At 32.2% G+C, this 21,884-nt stretch overlaps 2 protein-coding genes across 2 annotated transcripts; one reads left to right on the forward strand and one right to left on the reverse strand.

Moving 5' to 3' along the window:
- Positions 1 to 1,481: 1,481 nt before the first annotated feature.
- On the reverse strand, positions 1,482 to 18,158 carry LOC145330102 (uncharacterized). Its single transcript, XM_080174686.1, has 14 exons — positions 17,972 to 18,158; positions 17,725 to 17,779; positions 17,228 to 17,331; positions 16,643 to 16,742; positions 15,937 to 16,016; positions 12,774 to 12,855; positions 11,832 to 11,998; positions 11,387 to 11,513; positions 9,549 to 9,603; positions 9,044 to 9,110; positions 7,668 to 7,830; positions 4,687 to 4,802; positions 2,269 to 2,350; positions 1,482 to 1,761 (listed from the first exon to the last, which is right to left on the reverse strand). The coding sequence occupies exons 1-14, from the start codon at positions 18,055 to 18,057 to the stop codon at positions 1,705 to 1,707; spliced, it is 1,341 nt and encodes a 446-aa protein (XP_080030812.1). The 5' UTR covers positions 18,058 to 18,158; the 3' UTR covers positions 1,482 to 1,704.
- Positions 18,159 to 19,267: 1,109 nt separating this feature from the next.
- On the forward strand, positions 19,268 to 21,551 carry LOC145330103 (ubiquitin-like FUBI-ribosomal protein eS30 fusion protein). The gene is made up of 4 exons (XM_080174687.1): positions 19,268 to 19,717; positions 20,268 to 20,417; positions 20,629 to 20,747; positions 21,421 to 21,551. Exons 1-4 carry the CDS (start codon positions 19,652 to 19,654, stop codon positions 21,476 to 21,478), a joined length of 393 nt encoding a protein of 130 aa, XP_080030813.1. The 5' UTR covers positions 19,268 to 19,651; the 3' UTR covers positions 21,479 to 21,551.
- The last annotated feature ends 333 nt before the right edge of the window (positions 21,552 to 21,884 follow it).

The following is a 21,884-nucleotide window of genomic DNA, read 5'->3' on the forward strand; positions in this document are numbered from 1 at the left end:
ACTTCGTTTTCTTTTCATGATCCAAAATACTATTTTAAATTTAAGATAGATACACACACTTTTCCTAAATAAGTTACTGGATAAAAATATCAAAACATTGAGTCAACCGTAGGAAAGTGCTTAAAGATAGAATAGAAACAGAATAACATTTCCAGTAAAGCTTTGAAACCGATTAATATCCACTGGATTAGAACCGGTTCTAAGCCATACTGAAAAATCATATATAGCCTCATATTGCAGAAAAATTACCACGGATAATAAAATAAAAATCATAAAACTAATTCCAGTTTTGTTAACAAGGTATTAATGAAAAGGTTACAAAATAATCCAGTTTTCATTATGTAAAACTTTTTTACTGTCCATGAAATAAAATTTCTATGCTTTGGTAATAATTAACCATCAAAACCAAATTTAATTTAGCGTCATTTTAAAGATTTTTACTCCAGTATTTTGTTCAGAAGAGGTGTGTGTGGTCTGTTGTAGATAAAAATACTAAAAAAGCATGGTAACAATTAGGGTTGGGCCGGATATCCGGTCATTTTCAATATCCGGCCGGACACCGGATATTAAAACTATCCGGTTATATGATATCCGGCTGATTTTTGGCGCCGGTTATCCGGTTATCCGGCCGGATATCCGGTAATTTGCCGGAAATCGAACGTTCGCCAGATATCCGGCCGGAACCGGATATCCGGCATTAGAAATCAGCCGGATATCCGGTATCCGGCCCAACCCTAGACAATACAAAAGTAATAAAGGCAGCTTATAATACTACAGATAGGTATAAAAAATACAAATTTCAGTCTTGTTCTGTTTTTTTTTTATAAATTGAGAAAAGCAATCATAAAATGTTTATCAATATTTAAAAAGTAACATATGCATTAGTTTTTTCTTTTGATTTATACCTAACAAGGAGCACATATTAAGATGAGCGAGTCCAAGTATTTTGAACAATAAATGTATAAGTATAGATGTCCGAAGTGGTTGAGACCCATTTCGTCTGCTAGAAGATTGCTTTTTTGTAATTAATTTTGCAGTAAATATAACAATAAAAAATTTTTTGGTTGGCATATTTAATAGAATTTAAAACATTTTCAATCTTTGACATTGAATTGAATCAAATTGGAAAGGTCAATTGAGGCAAAATATCATATTTATTCAAATGGAAGTATGTTTGTGCGTTCATTTCTATAAATAGATATTATTTTCTTCAATTGAGTTTAAAAATTCAAATAGCAAAAAATACATATAATAAAGAGAGTAATAATTTCGCATATTATTCGTAAAGTTGTTTGTTAGCGTCTAGTCAAATGCGCTTATTAAGTCAAAGTGTTCATAATTATAACCAAATCTATATATATATGAAATGGTCCATAATTAAGAATAGTTTGACTTTAAAAGCGCATTTGACTAAACATAGCACACATCTTTACATAAAATACGCGAAAAAAAATATTTTATTTATATGTTTTAACCCTTAAATGATGTTTTCCTTTTTTCTATTAATCTCATAAAAAAACGATGTAGAATTTTTAGTTGTCAGAAAAAATGTAGTAAAATCCAATATTTAAAAGTATAGGTAACATAAAAAAAAGATATCATTATCTTTACACCCTTTTTCACAAGATGAACCTGGGGGGCGTTCCTTTCATGTTTTCTCTTAGGGTGTGGTATATCCTAATCTCATCTTGGAGAAATATTGATTCAAACAATGCTTGTGAATGTTAGAGGGTCCTGGGGTAGGGCTGATAACACAACAACCTAAATTAAATAAAAATATATTATAAAGGCAAAATTTAAGAGTTAACTTATTACGCTTAGCTGCATCAGTTGCAATATCCAGTTAAAGCTGCAAGCAAGTGAAACGACAGCAACTTTGTCGCACTGTTGAAGGCAAATGTTTAACTCCAGCTACTAAAATGGCATCTGCTCGCGGCCAAGAGTAGCACCCTTCACAAAAATATCGAATCAAACTTAGTTATAAAATTATAGGACAATTCAATTGAAATACCCAGGGATCTAAAGGGATAACACAATGACCTATAAATTGATGTATATCCCCAATTATGGTAAACAAAATTACCCCTTATGTAGATTCCAATTAGTTTTTGAATGAAACGTTTGGACACTCAACTAGATGAACCAACCAATCAAAATTAAATAAAAAATCCCTAAAGTTGTTAAGCTAACAAATGTAAAAACTTTAATATAAAACTTTGAGGACTATTGTAATAAACAGCCCATTATCCCCTCCCTCCCTGATAATACCTGGTAAGGTGAGCAATCAGGTAATCCAACTTTGTTGCAAATCCATCCATAGAAACCTCGCTCAGGGTCCGATAATTTCTCTCTAAAAGAAAAAAAAGAATAATCATAACCAAAAGTATCCTAACAAAATGGATGTAGCAAGCATTTACGTGGATATTATGACAGGATAAAAAATGGCCTAAAATTTAGCTTGCTAACATGGAACTTGTTTATTGGTCACTTCGTTCATGCAGTAGAAGGGGAAGGCAAAGATAGTGTATGTGGGGTATAGCTATTTGGAAGTTGCAACCGTAACTTTATCAGAGTAAATGGCAATCTGGTACAATATCCTAATTATATTATATCGATTCACTTATTACTTCTTTTGGCTAATGCCTAGAAAAAAATATATATTAAAATTTTTTAAAGAATTAAAATCGCCAAATATTTCCACCTTCCCTGTTTGCAATTATAAAATAAAACTTAATTATCTAACCAATCAAAAACTATGAAAGGATGTTCATTAGTACATTTATAGAAAAATAATTTCGGGGATTGTAGGGATTTGGTTATCGAAATAAAATTAATATCTTTTTATTTGTCTATTTATTGGCAGGGCATTACTATTGTGACCCATCGGACATTAAAGACAACCAATCCTTGGATTGCATGGACTTTGTATGGATATCTTTTAGTACATTGTTATAAGTTGAGTCTGTTTGATAGCCAAGGCATTAACCCTGCTGTTCTTGTCACCAATCTAAAATGGTAGTCAAACAACCTTCAATTGCAAGAACACAGTCTAGAATTACTGAAAGAAAGCGTTTCACATTACGTCCATAAATTTTTTTGACTAGCAACATCTTTGGCAAAACACAGTTCATTTTCCTAAGCCATCCATTTATCCCTGCACTGTCAAATCTTATCTAAAACTTGAATAGAAACTCATAAACAGACTCCCCGGGTTGAGGATTGACGTCAATCCATTGAAAAATACAGGATTATTATTGAATCCCATCCTTGTTCAATTCTTTATCAAAAATATTATTCTATTTATCAGGAAAATAAAAATTTAAATTAACTACGCGAAGTTTTTAGACATTCAGGGTTTGTCCACCGGTCTGTCTATTCATGAGTGATAGCTTTTTGACATATCATTTAGATTTTCAATATTTTTACATCGAATGATCGAATATTATAATTTTTTAACTTAATTTGTGGGGCGATAGGTCACAATTTTGTAGGCAAAAGCATCATATTTTCAAGTATCTTGGGTGGGCTTCCCTCAAAACGACTTTCAATTTCTTTGATACTAAAAGCGATGACCGTCTATTAAGGGGAGGGTTTAATGCAACCATCTCGTAATCAATGATGAAATAGCACTTAGAATTCGAATTTCGATCTACAATTTTGCAAGAATAATCCTTGGTAGGTCTATTTTCCCTAAATCGAACAAAAAGTTGGAAAAGTAACGGCTAACGGCTGGCGGCTTATCCGCTTTGCCATTTTTTTAGCTATCTTTAGAGCAAATTAGTCACGAAACCTATCTCCACATAATAATTTTTGTAGCTCAAAAACCTTATCAAACGGTTCTAGCCGGTAGCTGTTGAAAAAATGGTTATTGCTATCATTTAACATGAATTAAACCAAAAATATGTTTTAAAAAGTTGATTCCTACGTAATTAATGATGAATTTGCCCAGAAAATCGGCAAAAAAACGGCTAAACGGCTGAGCCGCCAGTCGTTACTTTTCCAACTTTTTGTTCGATTTAGGGAAGATAGACCTACCAAGGATTACTCATGAAAAATTTCAGATCGAAATTCGAATTCTTAGTGCCATTTAATCATTGATTACGAGATGGTTGCATTAACCCCCCCCCCCCCCTTTATATTCGGTTTCAATAGTAAGCTTCGGTTTTATGAACAATTGTATCCTTGTCTAAACATATTTTTTTTTGTTATTTAATGTCTTCCTTATAAAATAAGAAGAATTAAAAAATTAATCGAGTTACTAAGAGCAAATATAAATAAGAGTTAAAATTTAAGTAAAGCTTCTTTTTCAGCTTTAAAAGTTAGTACAAAATTTTAAAATCTTTATGTAAGTTATTTTTTTGGTTACCAATATCAATTAGGTCTTTAAAAATCAACCAATAGTGCCAGGAATATTAACACAGCTAAGTAGCAGAAAAAATTTGCAAGCTGACAAAAAAGGTCCTTGACGAGGGGATCCATATAATTGTCTGGTTATACATCTATACTATGATTTTACTATTCCGTCCGTCTGTCAGACCTTTTATCTTTTTAATTATCTTATTTTCCTTCTGTAAATAAATTTCCGTTTGGTAAAATCAAAGGATTTCAAGATTGGGGACTAGTGTAATAAAAAGCTCAATCTTTATCCCCCCTGAGGGTTCTCAGCGCTAATAACTTTTTTCTTACCTTAATGATGTCGAATCCCAGGATAGGAGTGTTATGCCAGAGTATGTCCCCAGTATCAGGGATATAGGGATTATCCAGGCGGGGTATAGCAACAGGATTATAGGAGATACAAATATCTGAATATAAACATCTAGTATCAAGGATATAGGTATTATCCAGGGTATAGTAACAGGATTATAGGAGATACAAATATCTGAATATAAACATCTAGTATCAGAGATATAGGTATTATCCAGGGTATAGTAACAGGATTATAGGTCAGATACAAATATCTGAATATAAACATCTAGTATCAGGGATATAGGTATTATCCAGGGTATAGTAACAGGATTATAGGAGATACAAATATCTGAATATAAACATCTAGTATCAGGGATATAGGTATTATCCAGGGTATAGTAACAGGATTATAGGAGATACAAATATCTGAATATAAACATCTAGTATCAGGGATATAGGTATTATCCAGGGTATAGTAACAGGATTATAGGTCAGATACAAATATCTGAATATAAACATCTAGTATCAGAGATATAGGTATTATCCAGGGTATAGTAACAGGATTATAGGTCAGATACAAATATCTGAATATAAACATCTAGTATCAGGGATATAGGTATTATCCAGGGTATAGTAACAGGATTATAGGTCAGATACAAATATCTGAATATAAACATCTAGTATCAGGGATATAGGTATTATCCAGGGTATAGTAACAGGATTATAGGTCAGATACAAATATCTGAATATAAACATCTAGTATCAGGGATATAGGTATTATCCAGGGTATAGTAACAGGATTATAGGAGATACAAATATCTGAATATAAACATCTAGTATCAGGGATATAGGTATTATCCAGGGTATAGTAACAGGATTATAGGAGATACAAATATCTGAATATAAACATCTAGTATCAGGGATATAGGTATTATCCAGGGTATAGTAACAGGATTATAGGTCAGATACAAATATCTGAATATAAACATCTAGTATCAGAGATATAGGTATTATCCAGGGTATAGTAACAGGATTATAGGTCAGATACAAATATCTGAATATAAACATCTAGTATCAGGGATATAGGTATTATCCAGGGTATAGTAACAGGATTATAGGTCAGATACAAATATCTGAATATAAACATCTAGTATCAGGGATATAGGTATTATCCAGGGTATAGTAACAGGATTATAGGTCAGATACAAATATCTGAATATAAACATCTAGTATCAGGGATATAGGTATTATCCAGGGTATAGTAACAGGATTATAGGAGATACAAATATCTGAATATAAACATCTAGTATCAGGGATATAGGTATTATCCAGGGTATAGTAACAGGATTACAGGTCAGATACAAATATCTGAATATAAACATCTAGTATCAGAGATATAGGTATTATCCAGGGTATAGTAACAGGATTATAGGTCAGATACAAATATCTGAATATAAACATCTAGTATCAGGGATATAGGTATTATCCAGGGTATAGTAACAGGATTATAGGTCAGATACAAATATCTGAATATAAACATCTAGTATCAGGGATATAGGTATTATCCAGGGTATAGTAACAGGATTATAGGAGATACAAATATCTGAATATAAACATCTAGTATCAGGGATATAGGTATTATCCAGGGTATAGTAACAGGATTATAGGTCAGATACAAATATCTGAATATAAACATCTAGTATCAGAGATATAGGTATTATCCAGGGTATAGTAACAGGATTATAGGTCAGATACAAATATCTGAATATAAACATCTAGTATCAGGGATATAGGTATTATCCAGGGTATAGTAACAGGATTATAGGTCAGATACAAATATCTGAATATAAACATCTAGTATCAGGGATATAGGTATTATCCAGGGTATAGTAACAGGATTATAGGTCAGATACAAATATCTGAATATAAACATCTAGTATCAGGGATATAGGTATTATCCAGGGTATAGTAACAGGATTATAGGTCAGATACAAATATCTGAATATAAACATCTAGTATCAGAGATATAGGTATTATCCAGGGTATAGTAACAGGATTATAGGAGATACAAATATCTGAATATAAACATCTAGTATCAGGGATATAGGTATTATCCAGGGTATAGTAACAGGATTATAGGTCAGATACAAATATCTGAATATAAACATCTAGTATCAGAGATATAGGTATTATCCAGGGTATAGTAACAGGATTATAGGTCAAATTCAATTCAACAACACCTAGAGGCCTCTAGGGGCGTAGCCTCTAGTAGATATAAAAGTAACAGGAGGTATATCTTTGTGCTTGTCTGTCTGTAGGTTTCTGTATTATTAAGGGGGGGGGGGGGGGTTTAATGCAACCATCTCGTAATCAATGATTAAATGGCACTTAGAATTCGAATTTTGATCTGAAATTTTTCATGAGTAATCCTTGGTAGGTCTATTTTCCCTAAATCAAACAAAAAGTTTAAAAAATAACGGCTGGCGGCTCAGCCGTTTAGCCGTTTTTTGCCTATTTTCAGAGCAAATTCATCATTAATTACGTAGGAATCAACTTTTTAAAACATATTTTTGGTTTTAGTCATGTTAAATGATAGCAATAACCATTTTTTAAATTTCTAGTACCAACAGCTACCGGCTAGAACCGTTTAAGGTTTTTGAGCGACAAAAAGTATTATGTGGAGATAGGTTTCGTGACTAATTTCCTCTTAAGATTGCCCAAAAATGGCAAAACGGCTGAGCCGTTAGCCGTTACTTTTTTAACTTTTTGTTCGATTTTGGGAAAATAGACCTACCAAGGATTATTCGAATTCTAAGTGCCATTTAATCATTGATTACGAGATGGTTGCATTACCCCCCCCCCCCCTTTTATTATTGTTTGTAATATGATGCTATACATGATTTTTCAGTATAGCTGAGAACCGGTTCTAATCCAGCGGATATTTATCGGTTTGAGAGCCAAAATGCATAAAAAAAACTTACCGTATGACAACAAGTCCTCTGTTCATTATAGTATATGAATACGTTGTACCATGATATTGTGCCCATGTAGAAGGCATACAATATGGAGAAGATCCAACAGATGGGCAGCAACAGCAGGGAGATCAACAGGATGTGGGGACCTCGACAACACCCACAACAGCACCTAAACATTAGGTTTTATTAGATGCACAAATAACAGGGATCTATTGATGTACATTCCCAATAATGAAATACAAAATTACAAAACTGGGTAGATTACAGGGGCGCCGCAAATTTTTTTTACCTCCCCCCCCCCTTTGACGTCTATGGTAGATTACCTACAATTTGTGGTTGAAAAATTTGGTATTGAACTTCATGAACCAATCAATAAAAATTGAATTGAAGTGTAATATTTTCTTCCTCCCTGACAACTACTATAGTTAAAGAATGGAATATATTCAGCTGATACCAACAATGAAATTAATTCGGAAAGAAATCACGAAACCTATACGTATTTTTTAGCTGTCGTTGGGGGGCAACACATCGTAAAATTGACGACCTCTCCATTTGCCCCCCAAATATTATTTTAGATTTATTTCGCTTGTTGGTTATACCTTATTCCTGGAATATATTGCGCTTTTATAATGGGATGAGTTACAATAAGGATATGATCCATTTTTTTGGTATGTGCTCTACTTTCTACAAATGGATATTAAAACATCATATATTACAGCCGCATTCCTAAAGGAAGGTTATTGGAATAATCCTGTTAATTTCAAACTTGATGATTCCTGTAACAGCTAGGAACAATTAAGAAAGCAAAGCAACTCTATATTCGTTACCAGAAATCTGTTTAAAATATGCAGATTTTTAACCTGTAGGTATGCTTTAATTATCATATTCATCTGATTTCTTGAACAATGATTCTTAGGACATGATACTATATTTTTTAAGCTAAGCATCTCTACAATAACGTCTTAAAAATATAAGTATGTCTGTGAATAGTATCCTTTATTCAGGCAATTTTATAACAAAGAGGGAAGTTATTCCTTAAAGGTGTGAGTTTTAAGGCTTAAAACAGTAGTAGAACGATAATATTCACTAAATATGTGTATTTCTTATTGAAAAGATCTATGGACAAAAAGATTTTTTAAAAGTTAACGTAAATTTCATCGTTCTACTACTGTTTTTAAGCCTTAAAACTCACACCTTTACGGAACCTACCTCCCCCTTAAAAGATATACAATTTTGTTTGGACTTTCATATTCACATTCTGCTTAATATTCTGAAACTCTAAAAGTGGTAATGTTCTTTTGTTCTACCGTAAGATTTTGGGGCTTTACTATTATGGATGTTGTCATCCTTGTTCTTTTTATGAAAGGCGTAGACGTAATTACCTTGATTTTTTTGGACTCGATAAAAGTTTCTCTTGGCTTATTTTTAACTGGACGTCAAAACATTCACCTAAAATCATTAAACAAAATTAAATTTTGAAACACATTTAATTTGTTTATTGGAAAAATAGATTATTGCTTCAATGCTTAGGTAGGTAAAGAGTTCAATAATCTGCGATCTAGTTATTTAAATGCCAAAAATTGACATTTTATACCAGGGATCAAAAGGGAAAAGACATTGGCCGATAAATTGATTTACATCCTTAATGATGATATAAAATTACCCCTTCTGTAGATTAAAATTAGTGGTTGAAAGGTTTGAAAACTCAACTAAATGAACCAACCAATCAAAATTCAATCGAGTTGTTAAGCGGGAAAATAAAATAAACTTTATTAAAAACTTTGGAGACTAATGAAATAAAAAGTCCTATGTCCCCTCCTTCCCTGCATTTTAATCTACTAGATAATGAATATAGTTATCCTTGTTGTTATAAAAAATATCATGTACCTTTGTTATTGCCCCGTTTCACAGTTCCAATTAAGGTCAAAATTCCACCTTCATTCTAAAAAATACAAATAATGTTATTTTCACGTATAAAGTACGTACCTGGAAATCAAACAGTTTTATACCTAATTATGGCTAATTCAGAGTCCAATTTTGTACAGTACACATTTTTTACACACATTTTCCTGGGTATTCCATTTAATATATGTCGACTTTTTAGTTAATGAGTCCAAGACACAAAAAAACATCTTGATTTCTGCAATATGATTCCTTGGACGATACACAATTTTAAAGGAGAGGCATCTCTTAACAGTTTAGGTAAGTATTCTTTATTCAATCAATTTTGAGTATCGATTTTTTGTTCAGCTGTCAAAGTACCTCAAAACTTTACATTATATTACTATAATATTTAAAAATAAAGATTATTAAGAAAATTATTTTTGTTTAAGTTTGTTTGCCTTTTGTTAGCCTTGTTGAGCTTCGCTGTTATTGATGAAACTCTTTGTTTTACTTAAGAAGCATTAACCTAACATATTTTAACCTCTTTATGAAAAGCTGGTTTTCTTTACAAATCAAAGAAAACATAAAAATAAAAATAAAAGGATTTATATGGATGATATTCGTGAAAATATAAAAACGAAACCGTATATAACGGGAATTTAATCAATCGGTTCAAAAGATTAATTTATAAAAGGTTTATAAAAACTAATTGACTTCTAAATATATTACCTAGAATTAGATCTATTCATCATAAAATACTTTAATAAGATGAAAAACCTACAATATAAAGTACTTAGTAAGGTTGTATTTGTCTAAAGCTTAAGATTTCAATAACTACTGAAATGATTCAGTTCTCCTTTTAAAGGATGCTTCAAATAAGTTTTCATATTTAAATCTTCTAAAAAATATCCTACTTTCTTATTACTTTAAATAGAGAGCCCCTAGATGGGGCGCATATGACGCTAGTATCTGATAAAGCGAAGCTCAATGAATTAGAAAAAGAACCAACATTGACATTAAATGTCAAAATTGACTAAAATTGACGTACTCACAATTAAAGGCACTAGTGATGGCAATCCGTTAAATTTTTGGGCCGGATTCGAATTCTTAAAAGAATCCGTCAGAAAAATGGCGGATTCCTTGCGGATTCCGGATTCTTATTTTTGGCGGATTCCAGATTCGGATTCCGGATTCTAGCAGTTTTTTAAAAGGATTTTAAAAAAAAGTTAAAAATTAAGTACTACAAATGTCCTGAAAATTAATGTTCTTGGTGTTCTCTATAATTCACTTTCGATAATCGAACCAGATTTTAAAAGATCTTATATGTAATGGTGATAATCTTTGCCTTCAAAAAGAGGCAGTTAAAAGAAAAAACTCAAGACGCAAATTTTAGCCAACCAATTAAGAATCCGGAATCCGCTATTAAAAAACGGATTCCGGATTCGGATTCCAAAATTGGCCCAAACTTGGACGGATTCCGGATCCGGATTGCCAACCCTAAAAGGCACAACGAATAACTTTATTCCTAATCTTAGACCAGTAATCACTATTTTAAAACAGACAAAGGGATATTGCACTATTAGTATATTTTGTATTAGTGACTACGCCACTAGCGTCTAGAGGCTCTTTATTCTAAGATAAAATAATAGCATAAAACTATCCCAAGACTTGGATCTAAAAATTTAAATAGCCTGAAACCATCCCAGGAACTATGTAAAGCTTACCTAAAATGGAGAACTCGATCGGTTTAGTAAATATTGAAAACTTAAGCTAAGGTACTACTTAGTTTATATAATAGGATTATATTGATCTACATGATGTAAATCTTCACGTTTATTTACCTTTGGTACAAGTAGGCTTTTCTCTCCGCTGTTTTCATTGTCTTTTTTGAGTGAAACATTCCTGCCACCCCCAATAGAAACATTTTCTGAGTTCACTATGGTTATGGCCTCATCCTCGGGATTTATTCTATATAATAACAAGAATTAGTATTATGGTGGTGGGGGGGGGGGGGGGGGGGATGAATCAGGGACGGAGGGGACATCAAGCTTTTTATTACAATAGTCCCCAAAATTTAGTAATAACGTTTTCATATTCATTGGCTTAATAACTTTGGGGACTTACCTATTGAATTTTCATTAAAGATTCATTAATTTGAGTGTCCAAACGTTTCAAGCACCAATTGTATTCTATAGAAAGGGTAGTTTTGTGTTTAATAATTGGGGATTTACATAAATTTTTTGCCCATTGTCTTATCCCATTAGATCCCTGAAATCATACACGAACCTGAGCTGCAACTTTGGTGGTTCAGAGATGGGTTCCTGCTGTTCTGAATCTGGCGTTTGTAAAGTTGAACACCTGCCATGAGATGATGTTGGTGGAAGCTGTGGCAATGGCCGGGCCTGGATACCTTTCACACGGTCTTCAGCAGCCACTACTGATACCTGGTCCTCCTACAAAAGGCAATAGTTATTTATCGCAGAGTATTATAATCAGCTTTCCGCGGATATAAAAATATACAATTATAAGATTTTTAAAAAAAATTTAGCCCCGAGATGGCAAAGTCATGAGCTAAAAAACCTGGTTTTAATCTTATGATTGTACCTTATCTACCTAGACAACTGGATATAATACGATGATATACATAATTTTTCAGTTTGGCTGAGAGCCGGTTCTAATCCAGCAGATATTTATCAGTTTTGAAGCGATACTGGAAAATTATTTAGTTCGCTCTATGGAAACGAAAATGTTTAATTTTCTTTGGATACAAATTGGTTTCTGTTTCATGTCGTTATGAAAGACTTAACATCAGATGTCATACCTGCATCCCTAACCGCAGCTTAATCATTAGTACATGACCCTAACCTTAGAATGGCAGGTATGCTACTTTAAATGAATGAAACCTAACAGTAAGGTATTATACCTGGTCTATGTTATCTATGGAGGTATGGACTGAGGGTTGACTAGATCTTGTTGTACTACTACGAGACTGGTCTATACCTGGTCAATGTTATCTATGGAGGTATGGACTGATGGTTGACTAGATCTTGTTGTACTACTACGAGACTGGTCTATACCTGGTCAATGTTATCTATGGAGGTATGGACTGATGGTTGACTAGATCTTGTTGTACTACGAGACTGGTCTATACCTGGTCAATGTTATCTATGGAGGTATGGACTGATGGTTGACTAGATCTTGTTGTACTACTACGAGACTGGTCTATACCTGGTCAATGTTATCTATGGAGGTATGGACTGAGGGTTGACTAGATCTTGTTGTACTACGAGACTGACGGCTATCGCTTCTCCTTAATTGAAAGAAATTCAGAAATATTTTTAAAAACAATATAACTATCGTTTAGTATTTAATATTTTTTACATATCCAATTATATAAAGTAGTAAGGTTTTTTGTCTGTAGCTTAAGATTTCGATTAAATTCTTCCTTTTATGGAAGCTTCTTATAAATGACTGAATGTTTTTAGGCTATATAATTCTTATATTGTAAAAGTTTAGTTTTAGGCTATTTTTCTACTTTCCTTACATCTTCGAATACATAGCGCAGCCGCTAGTATAAGTATATTGCATTAAATTACAGAGACTAAAGCCCAACAGACTGACAACTTGGTAATAAGAAAAAAAATAAAAAAAATATTTACTGAAACATTTCTTTTAATAAAATAAAAACAATAAATGAATAAAAATAGTTGGTTGAAGCAATTTTGAAGAATTTGTTTGCTAAGAACAAATTTTGTTAACGCAGGAATTCTAAGTTTCATTTTGTCAATATTGAAATTCTAAAAGCGATTTTTCTGTATATTTTATAGTGTCCATCACCGTAAAACGTATAGCTCTGAATCTGATCGTTAATTGGGGCAAATTTTATTAGTGTCGTATAGAGTAAAGTAACAGGATGTTTATCTGTCTATTTGTTTTTATGTTTGTACCGAAGAATCTCCCCCTGTGTTTTGGAATTCTCAAGGCGATTAGGTATGCTTTACAAATAAGCGTAGCAACTCTACATTTGGTCAATAATAAGAGTGCATTAATATAACATCCAGTCTTCTGTATTTATAACTTTGAATAATAGTTTATTCAGTTTTGATATTTGTAAAGCTTCTCTTTAATGGATCTAGTCATCTCTGTAATTTCACAGTAGTTAATATTCCCCACAATAAAATAGACAAGGATGACTCGAGTTTTATTAATAACGTAGATAAACGAACATTAACAATTATAAAGTGGCAACAGAATAAATTTAAAAGAAACTACAATTGCTTCAGTGGGTTTGTTCTTACTTGGATCTTACACCAGATTTTCATTTTCTCTCTAAAAAAGTGAAACTTGTAGCAGGCATCCCCCCCCCTCTGACCTCATTCCCTTCCCTTCTACTGAATAAACGAACTGACCAATAGGAACCTTAATTTACTAAAATTTTCCCCCGTCATACTATAAACCTATAGTCTACGACTCTTACATGCATTGGTGCTTATTAATTTACAATTGCTTGCTTATAAATTCAGCCGCTAATTCTAACATATTTCAAGTCAATTAAAACATGACTAAATCTATACACGCCGATTTATCAGGCGGACGGACACGGCATGACTGTAGAAAAGAATCCCATTAAACAAATATTCCGAATGTAATCATTAATCGCCGCCAACTCGAAATCAAATACAAATATTTAAATTATATTTAAACAGAAAATATTGGAAAAATGTACATTCATTTTAATATTTGCTTTTCTTGTCAGTTTTAAAATTGTAAATTCTTATTTTTAAGAAATAAAAGTTTTTGTTTAAAGAAAATTTTAGAACATGTTGACAAATATTCAAGTAAAATCTTCCAAACACTACCATAGATTAGAATTAAACGGAATATAAGAAGAATGTGGGGGGGGGGGGGGGTGTAAAATGTAGCAAATATTAAACACCAAACTGAAAACTCCCGCAACCTCCCCCACCCTTTTGATAAGATATAAAATGAAAACAAAATTGTTTATCTTTTTGAAAGCGAAGCTTTTCTATTGATTGATTGATTAGCCACAGTCTCTTAGGGTTTGGACCTAAGTAGTCATGGAGTAGGCTGAGACACTTTTGTATAGCCACTAGGGCTATCAAGCTCCACGTTCAAGCACATAATGACTTGACCCGCTATCTCATGAGAGCTACTCATTATTACCTCACCCTCGCCGAGTATGGCAGGTGTCCCAAATTAAGTCACCGTAATGAATGACGCTCTCCGCAGAGGAGCTTGGGATAAGGGTAGTACTGATATTATGTACTTGACTATTAAGTATCCAAACTTACTCAATAATCCCCTTCTTACACAACCAGGGGAAGTTGCAACTTCAATGTATTCAACTGAGAAATTCGAGTTGCCACATGGGGACTAGAACTCGAACTCTCATCACCGTAACTCAGTGCGTTACCACTGAGCTACGACGCCCCTTTTCTATAATTAGGGTCGGTCCGTCCGTACATCCGTCCGTCGTAATGGATAACTTTTATCGCTAATTTAGGCATGTTAGAATTGTCCTATTGATTTCAAACTTTGTATGGTGATTCCTGTAGTAGTTAGGTACGATTTAAAAAGCGTAGCAACTCTATAATCATTACCAGAATGTTCGTACGTCCATTTTAAACATGTTGATTTTATTACTTTTTTAACAACAAATTTTTATGTGATCTAATAATCCGAATGATCTGATTTTTGGTATACTGATTCCTGGGACAACAAAGTACAATATTATAAGCGAAGCAACTCTATAATCAAGTCCTAAAAATGTAAGTATGTCCATAAACATTATTCTGTATCAAGCAGTTTTTCAACAATTTTACTTACAATTTTGTTTTGACAGTTCTGACACTATACAAGTGTTAGTGTCCGTTTGTCCTACCGTTTCAGTGCTTTGCTTTTATGGATTTTGTCATCCTTGTTATTTTTTAGGTTATGATATTAAGCAATCGTAATCGATTTGAATCGTGATTGTAAATGTACGTATTTGAGTGAATTTTATTCTCTTAACAATAATTCTCCTTTCCACCAATAAGGCATTTGGCATACTTAGTCTATATCATTATATCTTTATCATAAAAACTTGTTGCTTCGTCCCTAGCCTTTAGGGGAGAACGGGGGGGAAGTTAGAAAAAAGCTACCCTATGGCTTTTATATAGCTTCCTTTAAAAAAGTAAAACCAATTCCGAATAGTCTCTTTTAAGATCTTAGGCTTCAGACAAAAAAAAATCCTTAGTACTTTATATTATAGGATAAGGGCGGGATAGGTGCTCTATAAGCACTTTGAGGGAAAGAACCGTGCAAATATTTGAGCACAATTCTAATACTTTAAAAATAGTATTGTTCTTTAAACAAAAAAAAAGTTTCTAACCTGACACCCGTGCCTTTTAAATTTCTTTTTGTGTGAACTGCATCCCTCACTAAATCAATGTCTGTACTTCTTTCGGAGATCTACAAAAATTTAATTTTTCTAGAATTTGATTTTTTATTTATCACCAAGTAAATGTCAAGTTAGTAATAAAATGAGTGTCCGACTGTTACTAAAATATTTTATGTTTCTACTTAGATGGGCTTATTTTTGAAAAGATTAAAGAACTAGTTGTCTTTTTCATGGTATTTCTTTTTCTTTCTCTAACATTCCACCGCCATTATAGGTAGGTATACAAAATATATCCTTTTATGTGTAAAGTTTAGACATAATCATTAACATATTATCATTTAGTCATGAATTCCAAAATATGGATAGAATTAAAATTACTCCTGGATCTTAAGAAATACATTGAACGATACATCGGGGATTTGGTGTACAGTACATCTCCAATGATGATAAATAAATTAACCCTACAGTTATGTAGATTAAAATCATTGCAAAAGAGTTGAAAAGTTTGGACACTTAAGGTTTGGAACCAACCTATCACAATTCAATTAAAACACTCAAAGTTTAAAAGCTAACTACAAAATAACGTGGTTTAAAAAATTGGGAACTTGTGTAATTTGCAGTCAGATGTCCTCTCCCTCCCTGAAATTACAAAACAATAACATTTTGATTCCTAATCATGTCAGCCCGGGTAGTTTACCTGTCCTGAGCTTGTGTGCGAAAATGAGCCAATATTATGGTTGGATTCTTCCCGTTTTACTCGTTCCAGAGTTGTTATACTTCCATTTGATTTACATGATCTAGAACAATAACATAATATGTATTAAATTTTTTTAGTTATCAAAATTAGTTTAATAATTAAAGTAAAAGAATATAAGAGAGGGTTCGGGTATCTGTAACTCGACAAACGAGGTGGAGACCCTGTCCCGTTTTTGTATAGGGTCTTTTTAGTCAGCTAATAGCGTCGGAAATACAAATACAGCCAAGTCCCTACAAAAGAACAGAAAGCAATTTTATAGCAGACGATAAGGGTCTCCGCGACTTGGAGCATGTATACATCTTTATTTATACAGTTGTTGTTTGAGCAAAACATACCTAAGCTTTTGAAATCGAAAAACCTTTCATTTATAGACGAAAAACGTCTTACAACATTGGATATATTACAGTCCAGATATTTCATGTTTTTTTTATGGATTATAATACTATTTTTTGATTAAATAATTCATTAGGTGGGTACTTAGTGGGAAAAGAAATGATAGAAGTTAGTTTATTGTGCTAGTTATACCTTGAAGATTTCATTGTGCCGAATGACCCGCTTAATATTTTCTCCAGGTTACCCACAGCGTCCTCGTGCTCCAGCAAACAGTCAACTGAACCTGGATTTCGTCCCTGAAAATAAATACAAAATGTTATATTATTAATTCCTTGTTACAATAGTTAAACACCCTTACGCCCCGCTAATAAAATCTGTGATTCATCCGATTTGTTAGAATTAATAAGATGTAATACCTAGGCTCTATGGAAATTGTCAAAATTTATTTTTAAAAAGTTTTTGTTGTGAGGTGTTAGGTTCAATATCCTTCAATTTACAAAAATGTATTTAAATAATTAGATTACAGAAAGATTGTATTTTTATATTATTTTCTATAGACAATTTGACTTTGGTAATCATTTTAAATACAGAAGGTAAGGATTGTTTTGGTCTGGGTCGGGTTATAAACTCGCAGACCGAAGTAAAGAATGAAATATGTTTTTTTTACATAAAAGCAATTAATAATATACCTGTACGTTTAATATTTGATCTCCATAAATGGATCTTGTGGGGGTATTTGCAGCTTTTCCTGTCATTACAATTAATTTTAGATTAGTTTGTTTTAAATTAGATACCTAGATATTTTTCAAAAGTGAAAAAAAAACTCTAGAAATTAAAAAATATAGTTAGGTAAACAACAGACATTTTCTCTTTGTTAGTTTTAGTGTTAAATTACTATCATTCATCATGTTTTTTACTCGAATCAAAATCAAATAATTTCCTGAAGCAGTTCGTCGTTTAGGTGGGATAAACATAGGTTTGTCTGTGCTTGAGCTGCGTCCTGATGGAAGGGTTGAGGCCATTTTATTTCCATTCACTTGTAAGGGGCTATATATAAATAATACTAAGATAGGAAGAGTTTTTTTATCACAAATTTCGTAGTTTTGTTCCCTTTCCCATCACAAAATCTGAAATAAAAAGAATTATATAGAATATTACACTCAATTAATTTCGAAGTGTTGTTGATACTAATATATATATATATAAGCCGGGAATTATATACAAGATGTCAATAATAAGTGTTTAATTAACCATTTAAGTAAGGGACTCTGAAGTAAGCAGATGTCATAATCTTTTTAACAACACAGTGCGATAGACAAAGAATTCTAGGCAATGAATTCCTATGTTATAAAAATGACAGAGATATAATAATAATCATTATAATAGATTATAATCATTCTTAGTTAAGTTAAATACATCACAAGACAGCCTTTTTTAATTAATTGAGGAAAGTAATTTTTAAATTGAGAAACTACCTATGCGATTTGAAAATCCTTTTGATTGTCTTTAAAGTTAATAAATGAGTTCTTGAACCTCAACAAAAAAACACTTGTTCCAATTTAGAAAAACAAATCAAAAAATAACTCTCTGTAGAAAATTTATTTGATTAATTAATTCAGACGTCTTAAAATGAGAAGCTTTGAGTATTTTTTAACGTATGGAAACAAATCTATCCAAAATAAAGGAAATTTATGTATAAAATTCGCAGAAATTAAAACTTTAATGTGACAAAGTTATTAACATAAAAAATACGCCCTTATAAGTTGTAGTTATAATAATAAAAGAAAGTTTCCCCACCCAACCCCAAACTTGGATATCTCCGAAACAAAATCTAAATAAACAAAAATCAATATTGGCTTTTAGTAAATTTAGAAAAACCTTACAAATAAACAATAAATAAACCTAAAATATAATTTTTACTATTGTTTTTGACGTTTTAAATAATAATTTAAACATTTCTGCTTCTTATATACATCAATTTTTCAAAATATTGAAAGAAAAATATAAAAATAAACTATTTTAATTTAAATTTTTTCAATATTTACAATAAGCCTTAAGCGCATTTGCCGCGTTGACCAATTAATAAGAAAACGACGACTTTTTGGACAAAACATTAACAAAATATATTCCCCCATTTATTTTGTTTATATAAATAAGGGGACTTTTTATGTTAGAGAATAATTCGAATAAATGCGCAAAATGCCGCTGTATCGAATTTTCAGTCTGTTCACATGTTAGGATTAAGCATGGCGTAATAATAATTTTATTTTCTTCATTTTCTTCAATATTTTATGAAAATTTGTGATGTTTCAGGGAATATAATTTGAAAAATAACAATATTTTTCACTTAGTGTCATTTTTTATGTTTAAAAATCACCTTATTTCATAAAGTAGTGACCTTTTTGAATGTAGCGAAGGATCTTCCTAACCGTTGATTCGATATGGTTTTCCCTTACAGTGAAGCTTCCTATGGATCCAGGGAAGGATTACAACAACTATTTTGTGGAAGGGTATCTCCATTCTCCCTATAGTAAGAATCTTTTAGAGGCGTAGCCGCTAGTGTATATATTTTAAGTATTATTGAGTTTGATTTTATTACCGTTTTCAGAAGTCAGAATGCAGCTGATTGTGAGATCACAGAACACTCATGTTATTGAGATCGCCCCCGAGGCAAATGTTGAGGTATGTTTATTTAGATCTGATTATAGTTCGATTGGTTATTTCTTAAATATGAGGTAATTCTAGCATGATATTTGTGTCAAAAAACTGGATCATGTTTTACACGCTAAAGACAGTCTATTTCTGTACTATGGTATTTTAGTAATAAATATATGTCTAGTAACTGGTTTCATAACCTTTGTTAGGACTACTGTGTAGAGGGATTTTCGTAATAATTCTGTCACTTTATTTGTCGAAATCATGTCTTGAAGTAAATACTATATAATTAATGAATTACCAACTTAAGTCACCCTAAGTTGTATGCTTACTTCTTTGATACTGTAATAATCACTAATAATAATAATAATGTTTATTTGGTGCTGCAAGGTACCCCCCCAGCTTAGGAGATAGTACATACAATACTCTAAGTTGCTGCTATCTATCGACAATTTAGAGTTTACATTATTATGTTTAATCTCATACAAAAATAAAATAATATAGACTAAGAGTTTAATTATTAACTAAGTATAACTACTATATGACAGTAGCTTAATGACTTTACTCTTTAATTCAGACTCTGCGTGCTCAGCTTTCCCAGCTGGAGGGTGTCTCCGCTGACCAGCTGAACCTGACCTGTGCTGGAACTCTGCTCCAGGATGGTATGAGCGTCTCCCTTCTGGATGGTATGCCCGTTGATGTCAACATTCCACTTCTTGGTGGTAAGGTATGTATTTAATGGCTTTTCTACTATGGTATAGAAGCTCATTAACATCCGCTGGATTACAGCGGGTTCTGTCTAAGCTATTCTTAAAATCATTAAATTAAAGTTAAATAGTCATTTCCCTGAATATTTTAGTTTTGATGTTAAACTAGGTTATTTTCGTAATTTTATCAATTTGAGAGGACAATTCTATTAATTTATTTTTATTATTTAGGTCCACGGTTCTCTTGCTCGTGCCGGTAAGGTCAGAGGTCAGACACCCAAGGTCGAGGCTGTTGAGAAGAAGAAAAGGAAGACTGGTCGTGCCAAGAGGAGGATCCAGTACAACAGAAGGTAAATCTTCATTTCCCAGATTTTCTAAAGAAGATAGTAGTTGATATTCCGATAACGTTCTTAGCAAGGTTATAGAAGGATGACTTCAAAGTGGAAATACTTGATTTAGTGTTACATAATTTTTATATTAATACCCCTGAAATGTTAATTCTGAATATACCCCTCACTCCTATTTGTGTAGCTACCATCAATCTCTGATATTCATTTGTGTTTGTTACACCCGGCTCGTTTATTTGTGTTTGAGGAAGAGGCATTTCCCAAAAAAAAAAGATTTTATCAAATTCAAGTTTTGACCTTTTTTATATTCATTTTAACTGTTATGCAGGGGTGTATATTCTGCATGGGATCCCCTGCTCAGGGGGGGGGGGGGGAATAAAAAATAAGTGGTTGGAGGGAAAAAAAATGTAAAAATTAAGAAAACTGAAAACATTTTTTCCATTTCGCCCCCCTCCTTGGTTAAAAAAAACTAAAAAAATGTGTGGTAGGAGGGATAAAATAAATAAAATATAGAGTTCTTTAAATATTTTTCTATTTTCCCCCCAACTTTTTAAGAAAGATCTAGGGGGGGAAAAAAATAAAAAATTTTGTAGCAGGGGAAAAAAATAAATCTTGTGCAGAATATACACCCCTGCTGTTATGTTTTACTTTTACCTTTTACAACTTGCATTTTCAGATTCGTGAACGTTGTTGAATCATTCGGCAAGAAGAAGGGACCCAACTCCAACTCCTAAATGTTTATCTTTGCACTGATGTGATTCCGCCTTGCTGTCATAATTTGCTATAATAAATCTTGAGCAAAACTGATTTTATGCATGATTGATTAAATTCTGTATATTTCAGATTTAAAAATGTTTAAGTGACCTAAAATTACTAATTCTAATCTACTAATGTTACTCTAAATAAAGTCTCAAAACTTTTTAATATTTGAATACCGAATTGTTTTAATATTTAATATTGAGTTAGCTGCTTTGCCGGAAGCTTTCAAGATTGAAAAATAGGGGTTGTTTCGCATTCAATGGCCTCAAAATTGCAATTGGTTCAGCAATATTGAAATTTTTTTACTTTTATCAAATTCCTTATTTCCTGAAATTCTTAGAATTAATGTTTCTACTGTTATTACCTATGTTTCATTTCTGC

This window comes from Acartia tonsa, chromosome 10 (genome assembly GCF_053477335.1).
Source record: "Acartia tonsa isolate MP-2025a chromosome 10, ASM5347733v1, whole genome shotgun sequence".
Lineage (NCBI taxonomy): Eukaryota > Metazoa > Arthropoda > Copepoda > Calanoida > Acartiidae > Acartia > Acartia tonsa.

Coding starts and splice junctions, on each gene's coding strand:
- LOC145330102 (XM_080174686.1), bottom strand. CDS start 18,057: ATGGCCTCAACCCTTCCATCAGGACGCAGCTCAAGCACAGACAAACCT. Junction 12,856..15,936: donor TTAAAAGGCACGGGTGTCAG/GTTAGAAACTTT, acceptor CTTTCAATTAAG/GAGAAGCGATAGCCGTCAGT. Junction 1,762..2,268: donor CTGATTGCTCACCTTACCAG/GTATTATCAGGG, acceptor TATTTAATTTAG/GTTGTTGTGTTATCAGCCCT.
- LOC145330103 (XM_080174687.1), top strand. CDS start 19,652: ATGCAGCTGATTGTGAGATCACAGAACACTCATGTTATTGAGATCGCC. Junction 19,718..20,267: donor CCCCCGAGGCAAATGTTGAG/GTATGTTTATTT, acceptor TCTTTAATTCAG/ACTCTGCGTGCTCAGCTTTC. Junction 20,418..20,628: donor TTCCACTTCTTGGTGGTAAG/GTATGTATTTAA, acceptor TTTATTATTTAG/GTCCACGGTTCTCTTGCTCG.